Below are 22,594 nucleotides of genomic sequence, written 5' to 3'. Positions count from 1 at the left end.
AAGGGAACACTAAGTTGTTTTCCTTGGATTCTAAGCCAACACAAATATTTGCATGATAGTTTCATGATATCTCGATGAGTAATAGACACTTAGTCTAATTCGTTGAAAAAAAATATTTTCAAAGCTTTGAAAATTTACTGATTTTTTTTTAGACGAAGCTCTGAAATTCATTTGCAATTTTCATTCATAGGAACATATTTGTTCAAGGCATTGATGGTGCCCTTTTGATGATGTTGAATAGCAAATACAGAGTAAGTTATAAGATGTATATTTAATTGAATGCATTTGTTGGTGCATGAATTTTGTAAGATGTATCAGGCTTCATTTGAATGCATTGCACAGCACAAGACTGCACAGTTATATGTTATTATAACAATTATAATTTTTTGAAATGTGAAACAAGTACTCCTTTCTATTTTTATGCTAATAATAGATGTTTTCATTTTCAATTTGACTGATTTTTCTCATGTTTATTTTAGACTCATTGGACTGAGCCTTTAGCCTTTATCATTGCTCAGATATACCGAAATCAGGTAACTTTTTGAACCCCGTTTTCAAATTATAATTCTTGATTTCTGAAATACAGTATAATTTCATGTTAACTATTGATAAAATATATTAACAGAAATGAGACTGGCGAAGCATAACCTTTGTATGTAACTTTTAGACACTTTTTACGGACTTAAAAAAATTCCTCGAATAATTTGTCCTTTCTTAAACTCTGGCTTGAAAAGGTTCTCACATCTCACGGAATCACATAGAGCTTCTTAAAGGAATTCAGTATCTTCTTCAGCTTAACGTAGCTGCGCGAAAAAACAAAAACATTTAACTGTAGATAAGAGCGTCTTTTTTGAGCTCGTTTTTACTTCCTTTTACAAAAAAGGAACTATTGTATTCGCGAAAAAATTTCACTCAAAAATCGGCCTTAATTTTTCTCACGACCGAATGAATGTTGAGTTTTTTTTTTTTTTTTTCGACCCGACCACACGTGGATATATGCCGAGGAACGTACACATACCCGAAATATCCATTTTGACGACCCCCGAGTTAATTACAACGAATTTTCTCGTGACGTCCGTATGTACGTGTGTATGTGTGTATGTATCTCGCATAACTCAAAAACAGTATGTCCTAGAAAGTTGAAATTCGGTACGTAGACTCTTAGTCGGGTCTACTTGTGCACCTTCTCTTTTAGTTGCATTCGGATGCTCCTAAGGGGGTCTTTTGCTTCTTTTTGGGGGGAAATCATTGTTAATTTCGATATAAACTCAAGTTGTGTTATAATTTGTCGGACACTTGGCGATATATCGCCAGTCTTTTGATCGCCAAGTTTTGTCGCCAACTTGGCGACAAGTATGGTGATTTTTTTTTTTTAATTTGGTTTCGATTTGGCCATTGTTGATGATATTCAGAGAGTAAACAATTGAATCACATTAAAATTGCCAATAATAGGGAAATGACATTAAATTGGAGTAAAAGGAAGTCATGTGATGCACACATCAGCTCGTTTGCTATTTTTTTACCTACGTCTATGTCTTTTTTCTAGAGAAAATGGTTGTTCGTATATCATAAGCTAGTGAATGCAGTTCTTACTGCAAAACTTGTGCTTCGTCATGATACGTTGATCATTATAAAATGAGCGCAAAGAGTCAGTTAAAATACATGATAAATGCGATGTTATTCTTAGCTAAAAGAGTTTGAAAATAGCGATGTTTTGTCTGGCAGAAAATATTCTATATTTATTTGAAGACATTTTATGCTTCTATTTAATATTTGGGTTGGAAAATATTGAACAAAACATTGCTCAAATGAAAATCCAACTTTTTTTTTAAAAAAATTTTATTTGTTTCAAATTAACGAAATACCTTTTTTAATTACTGACTGGGGTTGGGACTAGATAATTTATAGTCATCGTAAAGGTGTCTACGTGACCAAAATAGCTGGGCTGTGTAGTCACGATTTTTTAGCAATAGCAATAATTGAGTTAACTTTTAAAATTATTTCCTGAATCTTATGAACGCAAGCTAGTTAAAATTAAGATACCCGCACAAACTACATCTTTTATCTAAAATGGGTGATCGAATTAATACCAAATTTGGTATATTGGTTGTGTCAGAGATCCACTAGTAAATGTTAAAAGGAGAATAAGATCCACTAAATTTCTCTTTATGCAGAAAAACAGCAAATTTAGCTTTGGAAGTGACCAACACGGAATGACAAAGCAGCATGAATAATTGCTACCAGTTTCCATCAGCTCGAACTGTCGTTTGTCGAATACCTCAAACTGTCACTTCTTTTGATATAATTGTACTTGTTAAGCGCCCCCTTACTTACATTTATAAACAAAAAAAATCTCTTTTAATAGTCCATGTACCAAATTTGTCGATTATTCCAGCCTCCGTTTAGCTGCAACACAGCACCCGGTTCATAAGGATAGTTGAATAAAACCACCTTGTAGATGTAGATTGTAAATGAATCCAATCGCTCCCTGAGAAAAATTTTGTGTTGCGTTACTGCGCTAGTTTACTATGTATTAAATCTATTGTTTTCATATTATTTAATTTGAGGATTAAACTTCTTGTTGATACAATCTCAAGAATTTTACTAATACAATGTAATGCAATAGTAGTATCAGTTAGTGAGAAAAATATATTTTTTCATATCTTAATGATTTTTTTATAAAACTGTATTTACCTAAGTTAATATAGTTTGTAACCTCTCCTCTTATAGTTATAAATCTATGTTTGTTTTTTATTAATATTTTTTCATGCTTTATTAGAATGTCTCTAAGATTCATCAAGCATTAGGCACGATTTCTTCTCCATCTGATAGTTCTGAAGATGATGAAGGAAGTGATGGTTCAAAAAATTCATCAGCATCAATGAGCAGTGAACCAAGTAAAGTGATCAACACCAGCGATTCTGGATATCCAGTATCTGACAGTTCTTTAAATAATCCTGAAGATAATTCTGTAAATAATAATGAAATGGATTCTTCGGAGAAACTTACAGCTTGCTGTAATGACAGTACTATTTGTTATAATGGCATACAAACTAAACTACAAAAAGTGCAGTTGAGTGAAGAGGATGAAGCATCAACTAATCAAGTTTCTCCTCCCCCTGCACCTCCTAAAAATGTATTTTTTGGTAAAACAAAGCACCGTATTTCGTCAAAAAGCAATTATGATCAAAATGAAAATTACCCAGAAAGCTCAAGCAGCTCCGAATCACCTCTTCATAAAAAAATTAAAGGTAATTGTTTTTCAAAAGATTCTGCGAAGGTAGAGCTTACAGATGACGATACTGTCCTAAGTATGAGTCTGGGTGGCAGTTCAGCTGATTTTCGGGATAAATCATCAGAAGAAAATTTTCCTGATAGAAAAGCAAATAAAAACTCTAAACTTCATAAAATGAGAAGTGCTCAAAACCAACCTAAAATTCTCGAGAGTGATTCAAGTAATGAAGATCTTATAAAAAATACAAAGCACCGGAACCATCCTCCTGTCTTCTGGAGAGGTAAAAGTCCTAGGCGTAGTAATGGTTGTATTCCTTCTATTTGTTTGGATTCTGCAAATCTGGTATCCTCAAAAAGAAGATTTAGGTATCCACTATTGGAGAAAAGAAATAGTATGCTTACTTTACTTGATGAAACAGCACTTGCCCCATCTGATGATGATTTAAGGTAAGGTGTTTATTAGTTGCTAAAAATTATCCATTAGTCGATCTAGCATTTCATTTTAACCTCAGATTGCATGAGTAAAAAACAAATCTATATAAATAAAGCAAAGAATATATGTGTATGTATGTTCCCTATACAAATCCACAGTTTACGTCGAATATCGACCAAATTCTGCAGGGAGGTACTTGAGCACCCGAGAAGGAACGTAGTTGAGTTTTCGAACGCCAAAAAAGAACCGAACCGTTCGAATTTTAATTTTAGGGCCCAAAAATGGCATTTATGGCTCTTTCTACCCGAAATAAGTATCCAATCAGTTCAAATCTATCACGATTCGAAAACCAGCAAAAACTACCCTTAAAATGGATTCAATTCCTTCGAATTTCAAAAAAAAAAAAAAAACGAAGCTGCAAAATCACCGGCAAAATATTTAAAAGCATTTTTAAGTCTAATGAAACACTATTTCCATATCGGAAAACTGTCGTTTGCGCGCTCATTTTAGATTAGCGTTCAGAAGGTTGCCACTTTTTTTTCCTCGGCTGCGACTAAATAGCATTTGTTTTTATTTTGAGGTAAAAATTTCCCCTTTTGATTATTATTTGGCGATTTATCTTCTTCTTCTTTTTTTTAAATTTATTTATTTATTTTATTTATTTATTTATTTATTTATTTTTTGTCTGCCAGCAGAAGATAATCAAGGATTTTAGTTGTATAAATGGCAGGTTGCTTTTAATTTATTCGGGAATTTTTTATTTCCCGTTTTCTTTCTTTAAGAATGATTATTTTGACGGGAAATTTTACGGTATTTTTGTTTCTGTAATTGAAGCCTGATTGTTGAACATGTGTCACTTGACATAGCTTTTATTTTTGAGGTACACAGTGCAAAGCCTTGCGAAACAGCTAGTTAGATATATACTTAAATATTATAGAAAATCATTTCTTTCGTGTTATACTCCATACCTGTTCTTTATGAATATATATGTATATATACATATGTTTTACTTTAAAGGAATGTTTTGAAGGAATTTACAATGAGTTTCATGCACAGTGGTTTTTCTCAACTAATTATGGACATAAAGGTACGCAAAAGTTTACATCTTTTTATTTTGTAAATTTTTGAAATTGTATTTTCAATTTCTTCATGGAATTTTCAAGAATGAAATGTTGTGGCTGTTTTTAAGGAACCTAGTTCAAGATTTTATTTAATCTAGTGTTTCAGCTGGTTTAAAATAAGTTTTATTATAAAAATATGATTTTTTCTTTTTACTTTAGCATTGAAAGTAGCGAATAAAAGAGTGATTCAAAGTAATAAATTTTCCGAATTGAATGTTTCTTGACAATGTCACGTATTATATTTCAAAAGAAAAAAAATGGAACGTTATATCATTTTCTGTTCATAAATTTTGTTCATTTAAACAAAAATATAGTTGATGGAGATGTTGATTATCTTCTGGAATTTATCAATGGAATATTTCTTGATGTCCAAGTTGGTATAAATCGGTTTCGAATATTTTTTGACACATTAAATGTTTATAAATACATACTTCAAAACTTTTCGCTGCGAAAATGTTACAAAGTTTTAGAAGATTTTATTTGCGAGTAATATAACCCCGATTTAACGATTGTCAAGGAGCTCGAAAAAGTTATCGTTAAATCGAGGAGCATATACGTTCAATGCAGTTAAATACAGACCAGTGAAATGTATCATTGAATTGAGGAAATCGTTAAATCGAGGAGCATATACGTTCAATGCAGTTAAATACAGACCAGTGAAATGTATCATTGAATTGAGCAAATCGTTAAATCGAGGAGCATATACGTTCAATGCAGTTAAATACGGACTAGTGAAATGTATCATTGAATTGAAGAAATCGTTAAATCGAAGTTATAGTTATACTAGAAAATTTGTGTGAGTATGTTTGTGGTGACTAGGCGAAAGAGCAACAATGTTTAATGTAATTTGTGTCAGAAAAAAAATATATAGACTGGGAAACTTTTGAAACGTACTCTGATTAAATTGCTTTATATCACTTCAGCAATTGCACAATCATGCAACATTTCAGCAAACGTCTGAAAAGTCGTCAGTATATTATTGTAATGCAACAATTTAGTGATGAAAAATGTTATCCAAAATACCTTTTTGGTGTTTCACATTCTTGTTTTAATTTTTTCATCCTGTGTGCAGTCGCAGAATTTGCAAACGCGTTAATGCAGAGCTAAACATACATTTATTTCAAATGCTTGAGCTTTATAATTTTTTCACGTGAAGATTTTTATGAAGATAAAACATATGAATTCATCTCTTTCACAATATTTTGTTTTTTGAGACATTAAAATATTTTGTCTTATTGTAATTCAAATTTTTCCTGTTATATTTTATTCACTTAACTATTTTTATGTTTTTAGAAATTGATTATTGAAGAAAGTTTCGAGACTATTGATAAGTCGCTCTTTTTCTGGATATTCAATTATTTCGTGCACCTCGCTGCAGCTGTTCACCTAAACTATGATCATTTAAGGTGATACTTTAATTAAAAAATTTTGAAAATATTCATTTACGAAAATGCATTGAAAATTCACTTAATTATTAATTCAATATTTTACTTTTCAGTGATATTCTTTCTATTGATATCATCAGTTTTCTGGTACATGAATGTGTCGCAACTTCTGAAAATATGGAGCTGCACTCGAAAACAAATGTAAAATTAGCAAAGTATATAGCTGTTCAGTAAGTTATTTTCCTTTTGTGAATAATTTGCATTTTCCCCACATTAACATTGCGTTTTTTCCCAATAATACATTTTCAATAATGTTAATTAATTTAAACACTAAAAAAATATGTATTTAAATAATCTGAAGGATTTGGAAGCATTCAATAGCAACTTTATGTGAAGTTGATAAATAGTAATATATTTTATGAACAGAAATAGTTCTTTTCCAATTTTGTTGATTGATGAATATGAGAGTAATACAAAAGGAGCTTTTTGTTTGTTTGTTTTTTTTTTGGGGGGGGGAGGATTATTTGCATTGGTCCGAAGTAAATGCTTTAAATTATATAAGTAGAAGATACATGCTCTAGGATGGTAACTTTAAACAGTATAATAAAAATGCAGCCTGTACGAACTAACACAATTTTTCTTAAGAATATAGGAAGGAAAAGCATAAACAACAACGTTAAAAAAAAAAAAAAAAAACCCTCGAATTTGCAAAAAGAAAAAAATTGAAAAAAAAAAATTGCTCAACTGTTTCTACGATCACAATTTTTCTAAAGAGTTGAGTAAAACCTCTGCTTCCACTTCCTAGAAGAAAACATGACACATCTTCTAAACTGTAAAATGTATAACAACAGCAACAATCAAACCTTGTCCTGCCTGAAATAATTTTGAGAAATGTTCGGTTATAATTTTTAGAAACAGAATGTTATTGCCACACAAGTAAAACTTGTTTTGTTTACATACATTCAACAACTTTTTTTATTCCAAACAATTTTAGAAAATTTGTTAGTTACCGATTGCGATAAACCTACAATAGTAACATATACATTAGGGTGTGCCAAAAAAAGAAAACGGAGGTCTATTTTTCAAGTCGCACACCCTCTTATTTTGTTTTCCCTTTTAGGTCAAAACAATGGGGTCGTTTCCAAAATTTTGAAAGTCTTTTTTTTTCTGAAAGAGCGTGTTGTTTAAAAACATAGGATCTAACCATTTTTTAAATAATTTGACTACGTTTAATATTTTTTTAAAATTATTTTAATCGGTGCGTTTTTATTGTTTACGCTTTTGCCGATGACATAACAAATAATGAAATGCCATTCACTGATGCCATTCACGGAGTGTAATATTTAATTCTCATCTTTACTCACGAGTACTGGCAACGATATGGTTGATAGCAAGCGTAGAGCGCAATATTTAATTTGCTTCTTGATTATCATAACGTGGAACCGCGGTAGAAAGATGCAGAAAAGTACATCATTTGTGACATCATAAAGACCACGCCTTGTTTTCAAAATCGGATATTTTAAAAAATTAATTACAAATTAAGCATAGGGAAAATGTAAGTTTTTCTCCCTCCATGTCTTTTTTTTTTTTTTTTTTTTTTGCTTTTTCTATCAATTTTAGTAACTAAAAGTAGTATTTTTGACTGAAGGAAACAACCCTATTGCATAAAAAGTTTCATGTATTTGAACAACGGCAACCCGTGCCGACTTGCGCCTCAAAATGTAAACCAGCCATGTGTTCGAGGCCGAATAAAAAAAAGAGGGCGAGGGAGGAGTTCGAATTTTCATGCTGATAAAACGTTAGCCTCAAATGTACCACGAAAATATTTATCCAAATTAAAAACATACTTAGGCGTCCAGCAAGAGGCCTAAAATTTATAATTTTCTTCAAAAAATCGATTTTCTTGATTTATTTTTTAAAAATTTTCATATACATTTTAAAACAATATCAAGTTCAAAAATTATTAGGAAGTACATTTTCAAATCAACATTTGGAAATGAATGATAAAAAAGTAATATGTTTGAAATGAAAAATTTAGCTTAAAATTGAAAAAAATCTATATTTTGAGTACCATGTGGAAGATTTAAATATTGCAAGAGAGCAAAAATTTTCCTTCAACGCTAATTATCGACTTTACTGTGAATATTTTTCAGTTTGATAACTCCTTCAAATTTGCCTTACATTTTTTAAAATATATTTAAAAATAATAATTTTTTGAGGAAAATTACAAAATTTAGACCTCCTGTGGACACCTAAATACTTTTTGATCTGGATAACTATTTTTGTGGTACATGTGAGGCTATAGGCGTTTTATCAGCATGAAATTTCAAACTTCCAAAAAAAATTATTATTCAATTCGGCCTAGTACACAGTGCAGGTTCATAGGCGTCGGAACCGGGGGAGCTGGGGGAGCTTGAGCTCCCCCTGGAATATATCAAACCGGCTCAGCTCCCCCGAAAAATTCTAGCACTGCAGCTTATTGCCGTACATTGATTTCCTCAAGCCTGATTTCAAAAATGTGATCTGCCTTTTCTAGGAATTTCCACCTAATAAGCAACAATAGCAGGGAACAGACAGAGTGGTCAGTGCACTTGAATTCACCTTCACCCTTTTTTTACTAACATTTCTTGATTCCAGAAATGCGGAAAAGTGGGCTCCACCCCGCGGCCTGCGAAAATCAGTACCGGTACCAATATGGATTTGCTCCCCACCTTGAGCTCGTGTTTCGGCTTTCGAGAGCGGCATTGCAGTTCAGTTCATATTTATTAGTTTTGCATGCGGTTTTTTTGTCCAATGCGGTGACGAATCCAGAATTTTGTTCTGGGGGCGGCTGAGGTAGTTAAAATTCTTGCTGAGGTCTCCTTGTCATTACCAAAGTTTATCGATGTAAACGAAAGTGTTCTGTATCATTATCTGCTATCTAGGGGTGTTAATGACTAATGAATCTTTCTGAGTTACATTTGAAGTTATCTAAAATTTGGTATTCAGTGTTAAAATTCTAAATTTTAAATGTATATTCAAAGTTTTTTCATTCGTTTAGACATATTTGTAATGCAATTTGAAGGCAAAATTTTCAATTCTTGTTAAGGATGCAAAACAATTACTCTGACAAGGTGATGTAAATGAAATAGAAGAAAGAAAAGCTGAAAGATGTTAAACAAATAGTGAAAAACAGCGAGAAAGAAGACAAAATTTTAAGAATTGATATTAAACACGAAAATTAAAGAGAGAGAAAGAAAGAAAAACAAGTAGTTATTATATCTACGCTTTTTTCTCCTTTCCTTCTTTCAGTGAGTAAATGTATAAATATTTGGAACAGGTAAGGAAAACGTTCAGAAATTTGAAGGAAAATTTCGGAAAACTAACACTTCTGTTATTATCGCAAATTTGTGTATCAACCTTAAGAAGAGCGAAAACAAATTAATTGATAAAGATAGAATAGATGTAGGAAACTATATATATATATATATATTTTAACATTAAAATGCATAGACAGAGGGTGAAAGAATTTATTTCTGGTATGGGGGTACCTGCAGCCTCATATCCGTCCCCCCCCCCCTGGATTCGCCATTAGTCCAATGATCACAAAAAGAGATAATAATGAGCTAGTTTGGCATTTAAATATGAATAACATGGAAGGTGCTCCAGACATGACTGAAAAAAGGTTACTAAGGTTGTTTGTACTTGTTCAAATAATGTTGAACTTGTTCAAATAATGTTGAACTTGTTCAAATAATTTCAACTTTCCAAAAACTTACAGTGGTTCGCAAAAGTATTCGTACACTTACGATTTCCGATGAAATACGCCATTATCGATTCGTTAAAATTAATATTTTAGAACGGGTATTTAATTATAAGATCTATGATTCATTTTTTAACAAAACTACATGAAAATTGTTAATAACATAATAAAACTTGATTTTTAAGAAATCAATAATCAAAAAGTGCCAGAAACTTAATCTCACAAAAGTCTTCGTACACTTGGAAAAAATGTCAAAAAACTAGTAGGCTTTTTACTAAGTTATTATTTAGTAGAATATCATGCAGTATCAGCAACAGCTTTTAAACGTCTGGGAATAGATTTCATTGTTTTTTTTTTCTTTTTTTTTTTTTTTTTGAACAATTTCTGAGTAAGTGTTCAGCCGCACTTCGAGTCTTACTGTTTCTAATTCGTTTTCGTTTCAATAGTGTATTTTCGTAATATATCCACCAGATATCTCCAAATATGTTCTATTAAGTTTAAATCTGGCGATTGAGGAGATATTTCTAAGCTTAATGACAATATTTGAGGCACCAAACGCAAACGTGTGCTTGTTATCTTGATTAAAAAAAACGAAGTTGTTTCCGATTGCCAAATTTTTGGCTAATAATTTAATTGTTTTTAAAAATATTTCACTGAACAGCATGATTCATCGAAAAATTTCAAACTTCCAAGTCCTGCACCCTCACACAAGAACACCTTCACCGTCCTGATTAACTGATCCCAACTAAGTTCTTTAGATTTAATTTCTCTTTTTGTTTTCTATTTACAATTAGGCAAAAATTTAACCGAAAATGTTGAATTTATTTTTATTGTTAAGTAAGACGTTGTTCCAAAATGTTTTGAGCTTATTTATCATTGATTTTACGGCGGGAAACGTAAGCTTTCTGTTTTTTGCAAGAACAATAAAATTTCTGCAGGAAGAGATCCCATTTAATCCAGGTAATCAGAGAACTTGGCGAATAATTTTAGGGGAAAATTAAACGAAAATGTTTCATTCAATTCTGCAGAAATTTTTTCATCACTCAAAGGTGTATTTTTCATCATTTTTTTAACTGTAAATCTCCGATCACGATTTGTTAACTTTGCATTTGACATTTTCTTACCTTGTTTTTGATCCGATTCTTGTCTTTAAAGCATTTTATCAAGCACTTCGCTATAGAATGGTATAAATTAACTAATGTAGAGACATTACAAACCAATTTACGGCTATTGAGAGAGAAAAAAGATCAAATTTCGAATTGTGTTTTTGGTTTATGCGCATAGCTGCCATTTTAAAATAATAAGCAGAATATTAGGGCGTAAATAAACAAAAAAATAAAGCCAAATGACTTTACAGTGTCATCACAATGCAAAAATAATATAAAAAAAAAACAACTTATGATAATTTTAATCATGAATTTATTCGAAAATATTTCAGTGTGCGATGACTTTTGTGGCGTATTTTTTCCTCTGACCCTATGTCTTTTGACAAATTTCAAAAATAAAATCTGGCAATAATTTGAAAAAAACTACTGAATTTTATTCAGAATGGCATAGGAATGGTGAGAAAAAAAATGGACTTCAAATTCGAATTCAGTTTCACGTTATTCTGATTTTACTACAAAATTTCAAGGTGTACGCACACTTTTGGGAGCCACAGTATCTCATTTTAAGTTATCTGACCCCTCAGATTATACTTTACGAAGTTACAGTTATTCTTGTTTTTTGAGCAATCACGATCGCTTATTGCTTTCATTTGACTGTTTGGATGTGCTATCATTTTATTTTCCCACCAGCACCCTCTGCAGCACCACCGTCGACCGGTCTCACGATGCTGCTCCTCTAGCGAAAATCATCTCCAGGTAGCGTCAATATCCTACACTTACACGCATACATACACGCACGTACAAACAAACACATACACATACATACACCTACACACATGCACACACACGCATACATACGGACATATACACACACATACACCTACACACATGCACACACACGCATACATACGGACATATACACACACACCTACACACAACTACCAACACACTCATGCCTGCACACAGACACAAACGCATATTCCTACACACACATACACATTCCCCCCTACCACAAACACTCATACACACAACTACCCACACACTTATACCTACACACAGACACAAACACACACACTCGTGATTGCGAAAAATATAATTTGAATTCCAGATGTCAAAATTCAAATTATTTTTTTTTTTTTTTTGCTTTCTCAAAATTACTATTTTTTCATCACACACAGATACATTTTTGTGCCAAAATTGTTACCTTTCATCTATTATTGCAGAAAAAAAAGTCAACAATATTTTATAGTTTCTATCAAAGACTCAAAGACTTTAAACTAAAAATTTATCTGAACAATATAATATATAGTGAACAATTCATTTTAACACATATCCAACGTTCTGTTTTTCCGCCCTCCTGTTTCATCTATTCCCCTTTTTCTAGTTCTCAGAAAATAAGAAAGTCTTCTAAATGCTACGCTGTCGAAGCCTCCCCTTTCCTCCGAAATTATTACAGAGCGCCTCAAATTTTGTTTTCAATGCTCAATTCCCTGAAAATTTCCGGAAGAGAGTCCTTTGAATGCCTTGCCCTCCAACAACATGGGAGATTATGTAATATTTCGTTTTTGGGACTTCAATTTCAAAAAAATTGCTCAACCCCTAACGCCAACAAATATGATGCACAGTCGCGTTTTTCAGCAACTACAATTTCGAAAAAATTAAGAAGAAACCTCTGAACCTTTTCTGATTACATCACTGAAAAACGTTCTCTATTAGGACTTCAATTTTGAAAAATTTCCAGAGTAGAGTCCTAGTACAGCCGTTTCCCCTGCCATCATTGAAGGTTGTCTACAATTACGTTTTTAGGACTTCCAATTCGAAATATTGGGACGGAGATGTAAATCGTTCGAAAAATCGATCGAGGACAATCCTTCGAGTCATTTTCACTAAAGGCTACAAATATGGTATATAATCGCGTTTTAAGACATTAATTTCGACAATTTTTCAGGGAGGGTATTCGAACCTTTTCTCCCCTTAAGAGTGTCCCATTTTATGAAAAAAACTTCCTTTACCCAATAGATGGCGCAAAATGTTGCACCCTGGTTGTGACGAAAGCATCATGCTCGTTGTACGTTTTAGCCGCAAACTAGTTTTACAACTGACAGGATTTACGCGACATCCAGAAAAGGGGACAAACCGGAATTTGTGTGGAGGAGATATTGTTCTTCAGAGGAGTCAGTGAGGAATGTCATTCATTGTTCGAAACACACCCCTCAAGTGCCTTCAGGCATTGACAGCGCGAAGGAATCGGAAAAGCAAACAAAACCGCTGCAGAGAAATGAGATGAGAGCATTTTTACTTCGATTTGAAGTTTAGATCAGAAATGATTTCGTTATACCAATATATTCTTTTTAACCGCGGAAACTTCGGTAAATTTATCGCAACATATTTTAGAAATGTCTTCTTTTTGGCTATTAAATCTACTAATAAAAGTTGTCAATCTAATGTAGTTTCTTTTTTTTGTTTTTTCTTAATATTAATCTTTAGAAGCTTTGTTTCCTTTATGCTGCATTTATAGAAATTGCTAAATAGTAATAGAAAAGACTGGAAAGTTTGTTAAATCAGACTTGGACAGTTTAAAAGAAAATTGTCTTTGAAAGGTCACATTTTTTAAATCTTTACGAGGAATTTTACCTTTTGTTCATGACAAAGGTCCACAAAAATTACCATGGAATTACAGAAAAAACTTGGTGGTACGAATCTTTTAAAATTTTGAAGAAGAAAACATAGTTTTTTACGGCATTTAACAGGGCCCAGTCGTGCAAAGAGGGGGGAGGAACAGCTCCCCCCCCCCGAGATCGATCTTGGTTTTCGCCTAACTTGGAAATAGTCGGGGGGCTACGGGGGAAGAAACTGCAAATTGTGATAAAATTATGAAACTCGGCATGCTTGTAGACATTGTATAAACAAAAATTTTACAAAGGGGAGGCATTCCAAAATCCCCCCCCTGGCGGCCATTTTTGGTCCAGAACCAAAAACGGCGATTCTTTTTAAATTTTCGTTATTATAATTTTTTTAATCATTGGTTGTGTCATTCCATGGATGTTTATTACATTTTTTATTATTTAAAACTCCAAAAAAATCTAATTTCAGAAATAACTTCACAAAAAATGTTTTTTTTAAAATAAAATCAATATTTTTAAATTATGAGTTCTCTGAAGTAAATTTTTCCCCCATAACAGAATTACAGGTTTCTGAATTTGAAGATACATTACATTTGTGTTATATCAAAGTAGGATTCCAGTTATCCAAACTCTAATTGCCCGAACTGTCCAATTATCCGGTCATGATGCCCCTCGTTTTAAATGACTGAGCACGCATAATTGAAACTATTTGAGAAGGGTATAATAGAATAAGGACTTGAAGAAAAAAGAGAGAAAAAAAATTAATTTTCAGACAACATAATTCTAATAGAAAGAAATTTAAAGTTAATTTTAAATTTCTGTTCATTATTATTATCACTATTGTTGCTGTTTTTAATTCTCTGTCACCCAATTGATCATCAGTAAGCTTTTTCTCATTTTATAATTAAAAAAAAAAAAAAACATATATATATATAAACAAATTCAAGTTCTGGAGCACCGTATCAAAGCTGGTGCTTTTAAAATTAAAGTTTATTAGATCATAGATTTCAACTAACTTTAGTATCTTTACTGAAACTTTGAAGGAGTTGATTTTGTGTGTGTGTTATATACAAATATACGTGTACAATATACGAATTTTGTATTAACTTATCCAATTATTTAAGACATTTTTAAACACCCTTTAAACTGTTCCAGACCATTTCTTAACAATATATTACCGTTTCTTGCATAAACAGCTGAATTTTTACCGTATTTTTAAAAAAACAGCAGTATTCAAACGATGCACAATATCAATTATCAATGGGAGAGAGAGACATGAAAAAAAAAAAAAAAACAGTACGGTACATATACAGTATGCAGTAATAATAAAGCACTACACTGTAATAGTACTATACAGTATTGCTGTGCTATCTTCGATCAGTGGCGGATTTACATTCTTTTCAAGGGGGGTGGCGGTTGAAAAACGTGAAAGCCATATTCCTCCCCTCAACCCACTATGTAGGGGGGAGGGAATCAATTGCCCCCTTTTAGCCTGTATTTTAAATTTTAATCACGCCCTATCGCCCCTCACAAACTTATCGCCCCCTCAAGAGTTAAATCTCCCTTTTGGGGGCTATCACCCCCAGGGTTAGAAACCACTGTTCTAAATCATAGCAAAATGTATCATCATACCAGTATAGTGTAGTCCATGGAAGAAAAAGGTTGGAAGATACATATAGAAATATAAAAATTATTAATGTTCAAAAAAGAGGGGAGGGGCGAGCTTCGGTTTCAAATTAAAAAGTGGGTAATGCTGTCCATCTTCGACTACACTGTCTCAACTTAATTTAAAGCAAATTTGTGGAATGTACTTAATTGAAATTAATAGCGAAAGCTAGTAATTCCTTTAATTCTATATTATTGGTTTTCGAAAATGACAGTTATGGAGGGGGCGGTCGTCTCCACCACCCTCCTGGCAAATCCGCCACTGCCTTCGAACCATTTTTTAGAGTTTCAAGCGTTCAAGAATTCGTTATCTTGTCACAAATTTTCACTTTTTCCTTCTATCTTCACAAACATAGCATGAAACAGCGTGCTTTGGTGCAGAATATTTCATCGCCTTTCATATTTAGAATTTAAAATATTAAAAGAAAATTGTGGAGTTGTTATTTATACACACTAACAAAGCGATGTTTTGACTAGCGCTGGGTGGGAACTAGAGCAGTTAGTGATGCTAAAAGGATGAAAGTATATTCACGAAACTAATATTTAGTAGTAAATAGCGAAGCCGTCATTTTGCGCCACGATTCTTTTCCAAAAGTTTTCGTGTTGTGGGTGAGAAATTAGCGTTAGCTCTAACATTCGTTACTCGAGAAAAACTCGCGTTATAGGCATTTGGCGTAAGTTGAATCGCTTTGGAGCGGAAGCCGACTGTATATGAGAGTTATAAATATTCAATTTTGATTGGGGAAAATGTAAATTTATCATACATTTCACGACAGTATATTTTTGAGTATTATAGTTTAAAGTTGGTTGTATTCAAAACGTTGATCAGAATAAAACATGCGTCTTGTTTTTCCACAATGACTTGAGCAGAAAACGGACAACCAAGTTAGAAAAGTTACTTATTGGATTTAGTTCAAGCACTTCTCTGCTTCCCAAACGTGATGAAATTTTAACTAAATACTGTTTTTTTTTTCTTTTGTTTTAGCAAGATTAGTGAACTCCCCCCCCCCCCTTCGATGATGAGTAGTCATTTGATTGTCATCATTTTTATTTGGAGGAGAATGGAATATATACTATGATTACGAGCATTCTTCGGAAGGGCTAGAGAGGTGAAAACCAGGAAAATATGTAGCATGGAGATCCAATGGGGTATTCCCCCAAAAATATTTTAAAAATCAATAAAACGATCTATCCTTCCTGGATTTCGTTTCAAAGTTTATTTCAGGTCCGTCATTTGGGAAATCAGGGTGAGGAGGGGCCATTGGAACCCCCTGGATTTTAGAAATATTTTTTAAAAAAATAGTCTTTTTGTTCGTATTTTTTGTTTGTTCCTTTAAATATTAGGCAAATGTTTGGATAGGTAGCCTCTCCCCCGGAATTTTTCCGGAATTGAAGTCTCCAAAACGTATTTTAATCAAGTTTTAGTGATTGGGGGGGGGGGGGGAATGATTGGGGGTAATATGAAGGAAACTTTGGAAATTTAAGTTTCAGAAATTGAATAGTAGATTATCTTTGATGGCAAGGCGAAACGATCGGAGACCCTCACCCGGAATTTTTTTTTAAATTTAAATCCTGAAAAGGAATGTTTGTACGGTCTTTAATTATGCAAAAGGAATAGAAGGCACTCCTGTGAAATTTTTCCGAAATTGAAAGCTTAAAAATCCATTTCTTTGCTATTTTTAGGGAATGGGATAGGGTTCTAGGAACTTCTCGAAATATTTCCAAAATTAAGTCCTGAAAACGCAATTACATGACATCTTTCAGGATGAGGGTTGGGGTTAAGAGACTGTCTCACAAAAAAAAATTCGATATTGAAGTTCCAAAAACGAACTTTCAGACAATTTTAGATAATGTTATAGGGAGGTTTTTTTCGAGTCTTTCGCGGCAATTTGTAGGGATGCAAGTCCGTAAACCAAAATGTAATAATGCTGAGGGATCATCAGGCTCTTTAAATTCGCCACTACGCTCAAGTATTGATGCTTCTCTAAAATGATTTTTTTCCTCTACATATTTTAGTTTTTAAACTGTTTAATGATATGTTTTTGAATGTGTTCTCTTATAAGAAATTCTTCGCGACTCCCTTGGAAGTCACAACATGCTGGTTGGGAACCGCTGATCTGGAGCATTAGTAATTAACCAAGCTAGTCAATTAATGGTTAAAATATTTTTTTTCTCAATAAAAGTTGTACTATACACATTCATATCTTTAGCATAAAAATGTTTGTAATTACTTTGGTATAAAGAAAAAAGCTTTAAAACTAGCATTTAACTATGTCATTACTACAGGTAGATCGTATTTGTCAATTACTGGCGTTGAAGGCATTTTAGATCAATGCATGTAATCGACCAACCTTCAATAACAAATGGATAGTTATTAAATGCATTTTTTTTCCTTCACTGAGAATAAGCATTGATCAGCATATCTCAGTAAATGAACCTGTAAAATTAAATTTAACCTAGAAAAAGGTGATTCAACATTTTATCTGATAACAATTTGCACCAGTAAGAAAAGTGACTTCCTTGAAAACTTCTAGATGTCTCTGTAAGTATATCGTACGTAACCTTCATAATGGTCAAATCAAAACCTTTGTTACAAGTTAGTTCAACTTACTGAATGATGGTCAGTAACTCGCGGATCACACTATAATACTTCTTGTGCAATTTAAATAAACGCTTATCAATATAATGTTTACTTAATCTGTTACTTTTCCAAGTCTAAAACTTTAAAGTATAAAATTGAGATGAAGATTTACTTAATCCATTTGCACAAATTTGACATTTTTATTCTTGTATTTGCAATTTATTCCCAGAATTTTAAGCTTTGTCTTAAAATTTTGATACATTCAAATATAAAAACCATTAAACGTTACATAATGTACGAAGTACCTACTTTCTAAAAAAGTTTCGTGTCTACAAGGTAATGATTTGAGCCTATTACGCGTACGCACACAATATGTAAAAATCTTTCCTTTTCAAGTTCAATTTTTTTTTTTTTTTTTTTGAAAGTTCATATATTATCATGTTGTTGAAATAAAATATCACGAAATTTTAATGATCTCTGTTGCGTCAATTTAGAAAGATATTCATTGCGGATTAGGAAAGATTCTGTGGCGAGCACTCGTAGGCCAACCCTCCACTTCTTGTTCACCCACCTGTTTCTAACAACACGGAAAATACACACGGGGACGTCCTCCCTCCCCCCTTTCTCTTTCCTCGACTACAATCATTGCCGCCTCAAGCACAAGCTACAAGCACTGACATCCGATACCACTGGCCATCACTTCAGGCATACGCATGGAAAGCCTCACTTTTTCGCAAAAATCTAGTTCATCTGCAAAACTCACTGATGGCGATATTTGTCCGGCGGGATCCCCACGCGATCACGAACAATTGGTTTTAGAGAAAAAAAAATCTAGACTGATTTATGAAGAATATGAAGGAATGAAACTTGTTACAGAAAGTTTATGGTCCATATGGAATCATTTGTTAGCATAAAAGTGAGAAAAAAGCCGAACTATTAATAAAATAGACCTTAATTTCACGTATCCTTACTTATTCGAGTTTTTGACGCCATCTATTGGCACTTTAGGCAACTATAAGATTAGTGGACAGAATCGAGTAAGTTTCAGAACACGTGAGCATTGAAAATTTTTTTAATGATATTTACAAAATATTTCAATTGCAATGCGTCTACATTGTTTCTATGGTTCAGAGAAAAAAATCTCGAATCTCTGTGTTTAGATGATTTTTCATGAATGTGTTCAAGAGAAATATTTCATATTTGACAAAAAGTACTTTTTAATATCATTTTGTGATAAATGTAGGTAACTCAGCAGCAATTTACTTCATGCAATTTGTTTTTTACACATTCATCTGATATAGTAAAAAGTTTCATTGCAATCAGGCGATTAGATTTTTTTTTGTCGCTGTTCCCAAAGAGTCAAGTTTAGCATATTTTTCTACCGGAACAGCCTTAACATTATCAAATATCACCTATAAGTTCGATTTTAAAACAAGAATTTTGAGAATTTTCTGGGAGAGACCCCGAAACACCTCTATTTCTACGTGCTCATCTTTGAGTACTAACCGACTCCTTCTCAAAACCAGAAGTTTAATTTCCTCAATCTCTCCATAAACAATTGTATATATACAATATTCAATAAGAGATGGAAGCTTCGAAGCCAATTTTTTATGGGGAAAAACGTTTAAAAGCCTCCCTCCCTCCGCCACCCCCCCCCCCCAAAAAAAAAATTATTTTCTTGTTGCGCCTCTGCTTCTGCCCCTTAGATTCCAGACACTTCTTATACTGTGTCCCAGCTCCTCCTACTTCTACAAAGTTCCTACGCCTATGTGCAGGTTCACACTTTCAGGAGCAAGTCGGCTAGTCGGCACGGGTTGACGTTGTTCAAAAAATATGAAACTTTTTTTACAATAGTTTTGACTTAAAATAAAAAGTATAAAAGGGTGTGCGACTTGAAAAATCGACTTTTGTTTTATTATTTATTTTATTTTATTTTATTTCATTTATTTATTTATTTATTTATTTATTTTGGGACACAATACATGTGCTATTCTTTGAGTTTTTCTAAAAATTATTTCATTGTTTACTTTTATATTTTAGTTTGAGCTTAATTGTGGCAGCTTTAAAAGAGGTGCTTCATGTAATTGACATATACTCAAAAAAGATCACTTCACAGAGGGAAAAAATTTTCTTCAATTATTTGTGTGGTAAGTATTGCTGGTTCTGCACATAAAGTCATCATTACGCTGTAACTTCAAAAAATAATAAATAAATAAATAAATAAAAATAAGGTGTCAAAATAGACTAATAAAGTGTCTATACAAACGCTCATGTTTCCCTATAAAAATAATAGAAACATATTTAGCGAAAAAATACGTTTCTTTAAGATTCGCAAAAAAATTTCATATTAGTTTGAACTAAAGAAAAAAAATGATTGTCTTGCTGATATTGTTGAAATTAATTTTATTATTAAATATGAATGTGATACAAAAAACATTTGGATTAGACATTTTCTGTGTATAGACTCTAGCAAAAAGCATTCTATAACAGGGTTTCATCTCTCTCGAGCAATATTATAAGGAAACATCGGCAAATTATATTTTTTGCAGAAAACTTTTTTTTTTTTTTTCAAATTTGCCGAATAAAAATTAAAGTAAACTGTTTGAAAAAGATATGCTCCAAATTTTATTACTTTATCTTTATCAGCTCTTGACTTATAAGAGTTTGAATGCAAAAAATCGGAAAAATATTGCATCACAGAGAAAAACGCATTTAAAGTTTTAAAGTTAAGTACAATATTTAAATGCACATGCAACAAAAATAATTAAATATTTCGTTCTAATTAAGATAGAAGCAAGATTCGAACGTCCTTTTAAGCAGGAAAAAACGGAGAAGTTTCTTAAATGATTAAAAAATAAAAATAAAAAATGCAAAATTTGACGATTTTTGTGTCCCGGACCCCTTACTGACGCATTTTTTTTCTTAAACTTCTCAAATATTTTTACCTGCATTTTTCTCTTTATGCAGTGATTCTCTCTTGAAGTTTCAGGTTATGTTTTTGAATCGTTTTGGTTTTAAAAAAATCCTGATAAGATCTCTGATGGAGCGTCACTTTAAATTTCATCAGTGTTGTACGTTTTTCTCCTTCATTAATTTAGGGATGCTTGCTGGACTTAAAGATCTAAGACTTATCCCTCTTCTTTTGCTCCAAAATTGCCCAATAACTAACATGAAGAGGTATTTAGAAGATGTTGTGACTATCAATCATCAAATCATCACTTTATCAGAGAGAAATAACGAACTTTGCTGGGGGCCTAGAAGAGTTGATACGTTGGAACACTTGAAACTGTAAGTTATATTTCATTAAACTTCCTTAAATTTGCCCTCTATTCTCCTAACTTTTGTTCCTGAGCTGGTAGCAAGTTCTCTTCGCATCTAGATTCAGGTTAACATTTAATCTATATAAATATATGCTTGGATCATGTTGTGTTGTACAATTTGCGATACAGATAAAAGCAAAAATGTACTTACAATTTAGTTTCATAAATACCTATGATAATTAAATCTTCTTTTTGGTACGAAACATTCAAAAAAATGCATTGAAATTATGTCAACTTCCTGCTGAAGAAATAGGATCAGTTTATTTTCTTATATAAACCAACTGAGTACTAATCATAATAAAAGTTAGAGTTTGATTGTAGTGAACACTGTCCTACTAACTCAAAGTGATGCCCAAGGCCCTGAATAATTTGGAGGTCCCCTGATGACTATGGCAGAATGCAGTAGGATGCCCATCGGAATACATTTTTCGAGGACCCTTTGTCTATCATAGAACTATATCAATTATTTCTCATGTGCATTTATGAATCCTTTTTAGGGCCCCTTTGATCATGTGGGCCACTAACTATTGTGACTCGGTAAATCGGCTACTGGCAGAATTTATAAAAATTCCCCTTTGAGAATATTTTTTTCAAATTAATAACTAATTATTTTACAAAATATTACATGCATGGTAATTTGTTCGTATTCGTTTTAATACTATGCATAATTCTTTAAAAAATTTGGGGCCCCTTAGGGGGATAGGGGCCTAGGCCCAGTATGGGCCCGACCCGGAAGGGATCGCCCGATACGACCCGATAAGGATATCATCCAAAATTGAATTCTAAGTGCTTGGTACATACTTGTACGACAGTATCTTCCGCGAGAAATGTTTTGACCGCAATATATCTAGAGATGAAAAAATAGGCTTTTTAACTTTTTGTCGGGAAAGTTTATAAATGTAAGATCGCATTTTAAAACGTCTTTTCCGAAACGTCATAAAAATGTAAAAATAGGTCATTTTATAATGTTTTCCCCTATTGCGTTTAAAACTGAATTTTCTACACCTGGATCAAAAGTATTTTTCTGATGCAGTAAGATCGGAGTCTGTGAGGTAAAGAGTAAAAATTATATTCCACATTAAAGAACTCTTTTTTATTCGTGTAGCACAAAACCGCTCCGCGAAAACGAATCGCGTCGCACTGGTCGCAACAAGTGTGAGCAGCATGTCGCGACCAGTATTAAGTGCCATCTATACTCGACTGCAAACTTACTTGTCAATGGAGAAATACGCTGAGGCCAAGCGTAAGAAATAGTTCCTAGCGCCTTGTCTGATATTCTGGTGAAATTGCGCTCTTCACTTTAGAAATCGGACTAGTTAGTTAAACCCACGCATACATAACCTTTTTTTGTCATAATTTCTGTCAATCGTTAAATATTTAAAA

The 22,594-nt window shown here is 32.6% G+C and overlaps 1 protein-coding gene across 1 annotated transcript in view; it reads left to right on the top strand.

Annotated features, from left to right (window-relative positions):
* Positions 1-22,594, top strand: part of LOC129233676 (protein timeless-like) — a gene marked incomplete at its 3' end in the record, with an annotated part of 97,211 nt that overhangs the window by 20,783 nt on the left and 53,834 nt on the right. Inside the window, exons 6-13 of the mRNA XM_054867656.1 lie at positions 191-251; positions 480-533; positions 2,780-3,681; positions 4,685-4,754; positions 6,082-6,194; positions 6,287-6,403; positions 19,932-20,038; positions 20,990-21,179. Of these exons, the coding sequence (XP_054723631.1) occupies positions 191-251; positions 480-533; positions 2,780-3,681; positions 4,685-4,754; positions 6,082-6,194; positions 6,287-6,403; positions 19,932-20,038; positions 20,990-21,179 (1,614 nt within the window). The remainder of the gene's footprint in view (positions 1-190; positions 252-479; positions 534-2,779; positions 3,682-4,684; positions 4,755-6,081; positions 6,195-6,286; positions 6,404-19,931; positions 20,039-20,989; positions 21,180-22,594) is intronic.

This window comes from Uloborus diversus, unplaced genomic scaffold (assembly GCF_026930045.1).
Source record: "Uloborus diversus isolate 005 unplaced genomic scaffold, Udiv.v.3.1 scaffold_614, whole genome shotgun sequence".
Lineage (NCBI taxonomy): Eukaryota > Metazoa > Arthropoda > Arachnida > Araneae > Uloboridae > Uloborus > Uloborus diversus.
This window is presented reverse-complemented; position numbering and strand designations above follow the sequence as displayed.